Below are 9970 nucleotides of genomic sequence, written 5' to 3'. Positions count from 1 at the left end.
AAAACAAAACTTGAGAACAAAACTTAACAAAAACAAAGTGATTTTGAATTTTTTGTTTTAAAGCACATTTTGCCTACCACCATTGGTCGTTTGTTTTGATCACTTAGACTGTTTTGTTTGGAGGCGCGTTGTATACGTACAATCATGTACGGCCTCAACTGCGAGGGTAAAGGGTGTTAGAACACTTGACTACGTACGCTCGTATGTAAATTATGTAGATAAATTTATTATACTTACCTGCGGGAAAAAATACTTAAACTTGCATCTAAAATTACAACTTCGTATCACACCTGAATCTATACCCTGTCAACACTACTAGCAAAAGTTCACGGAACTTCGCGCGAAAGTTCAGTTCCGTAAACCTATCTCTATGGGGACAAGGCTTTTCATTTGTAAGAAATGAACTAAAAAATTCAGAAAGAACAAACATAAATGTGGTTTAATAATTTTAACTTCCGCCGCCGTACCGCGCTGACCACACTGTGTTTGGCGCAATGCGTGAAGTATTCATGTAGTCTTGTAGGCACTATGCGTTTCACGCCGCGCCGACCGCTGTTGACCGTACTGTGTTTGACGCAATGCGTGAAGTATTCATGCAGTCTCGTAGGCGCTAATATGTGTTACATGCCGACCGCCGCGTCGAGGGCTTCTCATTTTCATCTGAAGTCCTCGTCATCATTTCTCTTTGCGCCGCTCCAGGCCAAATTACGCGTTTGGTTTCTCTCTTAACTCAACTAATTAAAGGTGCGCAGTCTTTTGTATCACCGAAATACGACAAAATTAGAAATTAATGAACTCTCAGGAAATGAGAGATTTTGTCACCTTTTCTTTTTTGTAATTTTTTTCTGAATCCGATTTCTTTGTACCTGCATTTAAAAAAATTGCAAAAGCCGCCTCCTAATTTTGCCGCCGTGGGACGCGGCCCATATGGCCACACTCTTAATCCGGCCCTGCCTATCTACTCTCTTCTTTCTTCACTTCCTTCATTATAATTTATTTTTAACATGCCTATAGAGTCAAAAAACAGCTCTAGCAGCCCTTAAAGCTTTCTTCATTTTATGGATTGATAAGCATGTTCTAAGATGCTTGGGAGGAGGGTGTTTACGAGTCATAGAGAGACCGTAAAAAGGAGGAAAGGCTGTTTTTTTTGTTTTTTTTTTAGAAATTCAAGGATTTTCTCTGATGCCGCTGGAAGCCTTGGTAAGCATATATGTACGTAGAAAACTGGGCCTTACTTTTGGGACACTATTTTTAGATTGAGAGTAATGAAACTCTCTTGCTGAGGGGTAAAATCAGATTCCCAAAGGACCTAAGAAAATCTCATTAAATTGAGGAACTTTGGATGTTTTTACAGTGGTTCTTTGAGCAGTTTCTCGCTCATTTTCTTCTCTAAGCTGCTTTTCTTGATAAAGGGAGCTGGGAAAACGTGTACCTCAAATTTTACATCAGAGCTTCCTCTAATTTTTTTTTTTTTTTTTTTTTTGACACAGAATGAGCCAACCTTGTTGCTTTGAATTTTTACGGAGAATTTAATGCGGATGGTTATTGCCAAAAAATGCATACCTCCATTTGCTAAGTTGCAATTCGTGTTTCATTTTTTAAAATAAAACCAACCAAAAGTTTGATTTTAAATCTTTGGTGAATAAGTTTTACTTGTTCAATAATATTCATGGAGAATTTAATGAACACATTTTGGTTTTCTTTCCCCCCAAAACCACCAAACATGGGAGGTTTTTAAAACTTTCAATGGAGATATAATAATTTTTTTTTTAAAAAAATTCACCATCAAAAAGCAGAAAATCAAGCTTGTTAAATTGCCATAATTACAGTTTCTGGTACTTTCAAAGATGATCCTTGTAGTAAGTTTTGCTGAGCTAGAATTAGAGGAGCTAAAACTTGATTTTTAAAACTGATACAGTTTAAGAAACTTTAATCACAATGGTTTCGTAGAATTTAGCCTCAGTAGATATGAACAGTGCACAACCATGTGCATGGATGACAGTAAGGTTTAGTGGAGAGTCAATAAAATTCAAAGACGATTATCATTCCATATTATTTACTCATAATTCATAATGATTCAATACTTAACAGCAACAATTTTAAAAATAACAATGCAATTGTATAACAATTTTATAATTCTCTTCTTTAATACCTTCTTTGCGCTTGCTTAGTTACTAATTAAATATACATGATTTATAATTAAGAACTAAAATTATACTGACGATAGTAGCAGTAATATTAACATTAAAAATTTGAGGGCAGCAAAAAACAGGGGCAAGGGAGCGATACAAAAGAATCAAATTAGTTATAAAAATCGACATGGTTCCCAAAATTTTACAGGAATTCCAATAAGTTTAGATAATCTCAGAGGAAAAACCAAAAATTCATTGGGGAAATCAGGCAATCGAGAGAGAACATTTAAAAAAACTATTCATTTTGAGACAAATAAGCATGAAAATTTGAACAACCGGTGAGAATGATATCAGTGCACTTGTGTTTCTTTGAATGGAAGAGAAAATGCATTATGCTTGCTTCAATTTAAAAGATCAGTTACAAGTTACAGAATACGGAAGAAAAACATCAATGCGTTGACAAATTGAACATTTAAGGAATTTTTCCTATGATACACTAACTTTACAACTGCCTATTTAGGTGGTGAATTGTTTAATGAATGTGCTTCCTTCGACACTCCACTTACATTTTCTCTCACCATCCTCAAACACTTACAAAATGAGTTTACATTCTGCGAGGATGTGTTCATTTCTGAGGTATTTAAAAAAGAGGGGAGCAGGATTCACATTTAGTACAAAATGTCAGGAGACATTTTACCATTTTTCCCTGGAACTTCTTTACTACTACGTGAAAAGTAGAATGTTTCAGATGAGAGAGAGTATTAACAGGAAAACTCATGAAGAGATGTTTGAACCAAACTCTATTTTAATTTTCGGTGATGTTTGGTGATATCCCTATTATTAAACTTGTAATTTTTTTTACGGACCGTTTAAGTTAGATCCAATGTTATACAAAAATGTTTCTGTAAAGAGGCTTAAAAATCATGCTCCTGTCGAGACGAATGACTCCACATTGAAAACTTGTGCCTAAGTCGAACTTTAGGTTTGAGCTTCAAATGCTTAAATGCAGAAACGAGCAGCTGGGAGGCTACCACCAAGTGAGTGATCCTATTAGAAATTGTTGGGCTGCATCAGCAATATCCTTTGTGGCGGAAATTTTATTAGGACTATGAGTACCACCACATGGTTTCAACGTTAACATGTTTGATTAAACTGACTCAATCTTCAGTTCCACGTTTAAGTGAACAGGGTTATTTTTTCTTGTATTACAGTATCCGAGAGGTCTAGATAAAAATGATGTGCTTCCGAATTTGAAAGTTACAGGTAATTTTTCAGGAAAACCAAATTTTGAGTGGGACTTCAAGTTGGCATAGGCAAAAGGAGAGAATGAAGTTGTCACTCTATTGCTAATCTCCCATTACATGATGCCATCAGATTGGCTTTTACCCTGCTACTTCTACCTTAATTTGCAGGTCTAGTTTGGAACACAGCCTCATACAAATCATCATTCTCATCAGTATCAAAACCGCGAACAGGAGAAATCATCAAAATTCTTGAACAAAAAAGTCAAATCAGGTGATTTTTCCTCGCAGAATAATATTGCTTACTGTAATAATTTACACGATAAAAATAGCTCTTACTCCTTTTTTGGCAACCTTAATAGTACTGGCATGGCTGTACTATTATGTGTTCATATGAATGGGATACATGCATGAAATTATGATGAAACTTACAATAGTTAAAATAAATAACAGCCTATTGATAACAGTGCAGCACTGTGCCTAAAACAGCAGGACTTGCAACACTAGAAAGCTCGGCAATCTTGTATAATATAGATGAGCGCATTCGAGTAAATACTTTTAAAATACAGCAGTCATGACTCTCTTGCCAGAACCTTCCCTTCAGTAAGCCAGTCCAAAAGACTGCATTAAAATACTTGCACGGTTAGCAAAAAAATTTATCAAAACAGTCGTCATTCAGCTGTATCCAATGAGTGGAAAAAGCCGAGTCTCGGTCAGTGAAGGCTCTGGAGAACTGCGTTACTGGTTGGCATATCTGATACCATTGATCTGAAACAAAAAGGAAATATAAGTTAAGGAAGCGCATGGCACCAAACAAAAGATACAATTCTCTTTGAGAGCCTCACATGATCATGCACGCAAGTTAGACTCTTTCCTAAACATTCTTTATGGAAAACTCAGTTATGAGGGAATATTTTCATGTTTTGGAAACCGAAACACATTCCAAACATGGGCAGACTTCCTCGACTGAATTTCTGCCATTCCAGAGTCAAAAGAGAAAAGTGGCTGTTACATAAAAAGAACACCCTTTAAAATAACTCTGAAAATTTTTGAGCAGTAAGAAGCCTTTGTCGTGCTTCAAACTGGTGCTTTTTTGTTATTCTTCTACCAAATTAACGAGGACAGCAGGTGCTGAAAACTGTTCTTAATTTTGGGACAGCGTTGGACATTGCCAATTGACTGCTCCTCAGCATCATATTAATTATCTAAAATATGAGTCATAACAATGTAATTTGATGAAGATATGGCTCTTGTGAAATTTTCATTTATTTTTTGAGATCTCAATTTTTCTTTATTTTTCATTCTCCCTAGTAGAAAAAGTATAATATTTTAAGCTTTACTTATATCTAATCATAATCATTTAGTCAAGTGATTCGTCACCAATCTTATCCTACCAGTTTGCATGACTAAGAATCACTAGCATCACCTTCATTCGTATGATCTCTGCTAATATATTTTTGCTCATTTATAGGAGTCATTAAGTAGCAAAACTGTGGCTTACCGTCATATCATACTCTGTAATGAAGGCAGGAATCTCAAGTTGGTTAGGACTAATCACACTGTACAAATATTCTACACCGGGTAAGTTGACAACTTTCTGCTTGATTGCAGGTGCCATAAAAGTTGTGAACCACCATGTCATCATCTGCAAAAAAAATCAATATATTAATGATGCTACAGAAGAATTCTGCTGATGTGAAGACTTACAGGATTTATTTGAAGGGTTACTAATCTTACCGAAAGGACTGCGCTACAGAAAAGTTTACACTGATCTCTTTCACAATTCTCAACCAATTTTGGGAGAACAATCCTCTGACTAGCAGGTTTTCCAGATCAAATTGAAATTTTTCGGTGACTTTGTTTGTGAGAAAACTGTAATATTTTACTTTTAATTAGGTACAGCATGCACCTTTTCAAAACAAAGTTTGGAGGCCATGTCTTGAGCAGTATCAGATACGTCTCAACTGTTTCCAGGTTCTGAATTCCTTACTTGGCAACAAAAATTTCAAAAGTACAAAAAGTGAAAGATCAGTTTTTTTTTTCCGATTCTGAGTCAATAAAAAAATTCCCTGACTTGGTCAGGTTCTCAGGTCATTTTTTTCTCCCGAACCATTCTCGGTTTATCAGAACTGCTAGGGACCCTGTCTTTTTAATTGGTACATTCTTGCAACAAAAACGTGGAGTTAAGCATTTGATATTAGTTCCAATTTTTTAAGTAGCTAAAATAATTTGACTGAACTTTGCAGAATCTGGACCATGACAAGAAACGACTGATGAATGATTCATGATGATTTTGAATGACGAGGAATTTTAGATCTGATAAAATTGATGAATTTGCAATTTAAAATTAAAAAAGAGCGTTTTAATCAGAATTTTTTAGGATGAAAAAAAAACCCAACTTTTTTCTGTAGAGGTAATCTTTCCTTTTTCAATAAAATTAAAAAAACACAGAGGAAAATGAATAGCAAAAAGAGATATTAATTTTTTCCTGTTTTTCTTCCCTTTTAAAATAATGCAAGTTTACAAGAAACTTACTTTTGTCCAAAATGTGGGATGAACGATGTAAAATGACTTCAGGTTCTTCTTATATCTGAAATAGAAAAAAAGTTTTAGGGCAAAAATATACAGGTGTAAAAGCATGGCACTGTCAAAGCCATATACAGTGACACAGAAATGGCTAAAATAATAGTGCATTTCAGATGAGATTGAATCACGTCATCAAAAAAGTGTTATGCATTTTCAAATGAAGACCCAATATAAAAGTATAAGATTGGATGGAAAAAGTAAATAATTCTGTCCAAAGATTAAACTTGACTTCAAACTCTTATCAATACAGATATATTTTTGGCATGCTTCATGAATGTATAAGTCGCTTTATGGCGCGCTAGGGCCTTCTGCGACGCCTACCCGCCACAGAATCTGTCATGGTAGAGATGCTTGGTCTGAGAGATGGAGAGATGCTTTATTCCATACTAATTACCAAGACACATTTCAAATACTTTTAGATTCTCACAACAATGGATACTTTATATTTTCAAATTATTCTGATAATTACATTGATTGTGAGTGGATTGCTTTTAATTCATCTAACTTCACTCAATAACTTTTATGAGACCTTCAAAATTTTATCCCTATATTATAGATAGGGTTGTCATATGAAAGCATTAGGTGATGGGCATATTCAATAGCGTATTCATTGGGTGCATAGGTAGATACTTTGGTAGCATTCAATTGGTGAGGAAAAAAATAAAGGAAATGGTGAGTTTTTTTGAACTTGAAGTTGTTATCAGAAATGGAGGCTCATTAGTCAAGGACAAACTTGGAACATCATTTGAAAAATGCTCCTAACAAGTTTTAATATATTATTTTTTCATACTTAATTCCACTTGTACTTTCACTGAAATTTAGATTAACTTAGCTGCATCTTCAACAACTGGCCCGGTATGAAAATTTTGGTGAGATTCGTGATATCACAACTACCAAATATCCCTTAAAATAACTGACACTCGTGCTAGAACTATGGCTGCTAACTTTGACCTCCTGTCACTTGCTCACTACTCTGGGTACACCACAGTATGTGATTGCCTTTTAACTTGGAAAGGAACTATTATTTCCATGCCTCAGGCCCCATAAATTCTTTATAACCAGTCTTGATGACCATATTTCTCTTGTTCCAAATTTCCAATAACGTGACGAGAGTATTATCTCATTCTATAAGTTTGACATTGATTTTTCAAATCCTTGTTTTAATTAGCAAATTTCTTCTTCAAATAGGGTAAAAATCTGGAGAAAAAAGCAAAAAAGGTTACGTGGTTGCTTACTTGTAGGGTAAAACATTATAGACTTCCTTGAGCCAATAAAATGTGGGATAGTTTGCACTGGAAGTCATGGTGTGAAAATAAGCGATGACATAATCTCCTTTGACCAAAGGATCCAACAAATAAATTAAGTACAAAAGCGCCTGTAAAAAGAGAGGGAAAAATTATTAAAATAATGTAAAATTAGGTGGATATAATGTAAGTTAAGGAGTCTAATTGTAATATCAACGTATTTTAAATCGTGTAAGTAATTGCTAAGCAAAAAAACCAAGGTGTAATTTCTGAACAGAAAAAGTTCTAAAATTAGAAATAGGTAAGGCTCTTTTAAAAAGGTCTTCAGCGAGTTCCAGTCCCTTAATTCGGATTTGTGGAGTTTTCGAGGTTTGAGTACCCCTCCTGTAGAAGTGAAGGCCCAACAATATTTCATTACTTTCTTAATTACAACAGTATTTGGGCGACATCAGGGGCACGGGCGGTCTGGCCAGGGGTGCTAGGGTGTTTCAGCACCCCAGAAATTCTGACGGGTGGCTCAGGGGGCCACAGCAGGACTCCTAAAGGCTCCCAAAACTTGAAAACCCCACTAATAAGGAGTCCTCCATTAAGGAGGACTTTTGGTTAGTTGGGGAAGGGGGGGGGGGCTCTCGAAGGGCCCGAAAACGTATTAGCACCCCAAGACATTTGGAGCCAGACCTACAACACTGGTCAACACAGTTCGTTCTTCTTTTTTTTTTTTTTTTTAAATTTAAATGCGTGAAAAATATTTCATACCTTTTCGAGGTTGATTTCTTTGAAGCGAAACCATTTTCCAACGAAAACAATGACTGGACGGCCTAAACGATCGCTGCCGCATCTGTAAAGGCAGCCGATACCCGATACTTCTGACAGGTCCTCGGTTTTGGCTCGGCGAAGTAATCGCTCGTACCTGAAACAAACGAAGAACATACTTAGGTATTATTTCGTTTTGGCACACAAGGACAGCAATGTCACAAATGTTAGCACATCTACTGAGGAGCTGCCGTGGATCAAATATTGAATGGGATTGATGGAAATGATCTCCAACAGCATGTCATGCCGTTGAGTTGCGTTGCATATCGAAGTGCGAAACCAAGTATCTCCGTTCGCAACGTTGAAGCCAGCCTGTCATACTTGATGTTTTCTTTGGAAAACTAGTCAACTCGATTTCTTAAAAACTTCCTTGATTTTTCAACGCTATTAGCAGAATATTTTGTAGAGATTTCAAGCAATATAATAGACTTGTTTCTCTCCGAAAAAATAAAATAGGAGCAGAGATTTTTAGACACTGCAATGAAGATATACGTGGTTTCGCACTTTATAGCCATCGATATCCAGAGGGAAGTTGAAGACGCCTCGCGTTGAATTTGCGAATATGATTTACAACTAGCGAAAACACACCCTAAAATGAGTAGGTAATCATTTCGAACACTGCAGACGGGTCAAACATCCCTTTCCGAAAAAATCGATGGAATCCATCATGATTAACAGTAATTCTGAGCGTAAAAGGGGCCATTTACAAGTCAACCTCATTTTTTCGGAGAATGGGGTTGTAATAAAGAGGGTAGTGTAGATTATACTCCCTCGCCCTAGATGTCGTTTTATTGGGAGTCACCACTTTTTGAGCTTACCGATACGGCTTGAACCACACCCTTTACCTATTGTTCATTGTTCGAGCGCTGTGTCTTGTGGGAGAGGACTTAGAGCGTCAATACTCACTAATGAATGAGAGTGGAAAGAGTTAACAGCGCAAAAGGCCAATCTTTTTCTCTTGATGCAAAGTGACTGTTTGGGGACGACGGCATTTTGCACATGACGCAAATTAACCGAGTTGATCAAACAGGAATTGACCTTTGTCGAAGGGAACGTAAGAAAAAAAGTTATGAAGTTTCTTTTTTTCCGGAAAATTTAAAACATTTTCTTTCATTTAAAAAAGAAGAAAAAAAAATTGGCAGGAATAAATAAAAGGACTAGTGGAGCTCAATACTATTATGAGCTCAATTTTTAAGGAAAAGTAGATTGATTCATTTCTATAAGATTAGGTCCGAATATAAAAGCAGTCTGAGGCCGAAATACATTAATGTGTGTATCTATCTTCTTTTAAGAATTTCAAAGAAAAGTCAGTCAAGCTCCTAAATTGCTGAGGCTGTCAGTTTGAAGAAGTCAGTATAAAGAATCAAGAATCAAAGAAAAGGGGTGGAGGAGGAGATCAGAAGGTGCCAATTGCCTGATGATCTCTGGGAGGATAGGGGGCAATGGCGATTGGGCGTCGCAGAGCGCGAGGCTGCGCTATAAAAGCGGCTTTATGTACGTATAAAGAATCAAATAATCTACTCCTATGTTGAAAAAAGTGCGGTTTTTTTTCTTTCTTCTTCAAGAGAGAGCCTTACTTCCCTTTTGATCTTTCCAAATTTTTTTCAAGGTTACCCTTATCATCGGCACTGATGCAACCAACAAAGGATCTTCATTTGTTCACAAAAGCAGAGGTATTCCAGTTCCATTACACTCTAACTTCATGCTATGTGAGAGTAACTACTGCGAAGACTTGCAAAACGAGCGACGGCTCTTACGTTTGGAATCCTTCTTTGACGTCTTCAAAGCAACGAATACAGAAAACTTTAAACAGATTGAGTTGGATACGTCAAAGTCATATAAAGTCAATATACAATTACTAAAAAACGAAATTACAATATCGAAAAAAAACCAGGTCACTGTGTAATCAATAAAACGTTTGGAGACCCGCACAAGACAAACGATCAGTAACTTT

At 36.2% G+C, this 9970-nt stretch overlaps 1 protein-coding gene across 1 annotated transcript in view; it reads right to left on the bottom strand.

Moving 5' to 3' along the window:
* Positions 1-2039: 2039 nt before the first annotated feature.
* Gdap2 (ganglioside induced differentiation associated protein 2) overlaps positions 2040-9970 on the bottom strand; it is a 145138-nt gene continuing 137207 nt past the window's right edge. Inside the window, exons 8-12 of the mRNA XM_072301709.1 lie at positions 7960-8113; positions 7195-7334; positions 5909-5963; positions 4875-5018; positions 2040-4141 (exon numbers count right to left, since the gene is read on the bottom strand). Coding sequence (XP_072157810.1) covers positions 4112-4141; positions 4875-5018; positions 5909-5963; positions 7195-7334; positions 7960-8113 — 523 coding nt within the window. The 3' untranslated portion in view covers positions 2040-4111. The remainder of the gene's footprint in view (positions 4142-4874; positions 5019-5908; positions 5964-7194; positions 7335-7959; positions 8114-9970) is intronic.

The sequence above is a fragment of the Bemisia tabaci genome, chromosome 6 (assembly GCF_918797505.1).
Source record: "Bemisia tabaci chromosome 6, PGI_BMITA_v3".
NCBI classification, from domain to species: Eukaryota; Metazoa; Arthropoda; class Insecta; order Hemiptera; family Aleyrodidae; genus Bemisia; species Bemisia tabaci.
This window is presented reverse-complemented; position numbering and strand designations above follow the sequence as displayed.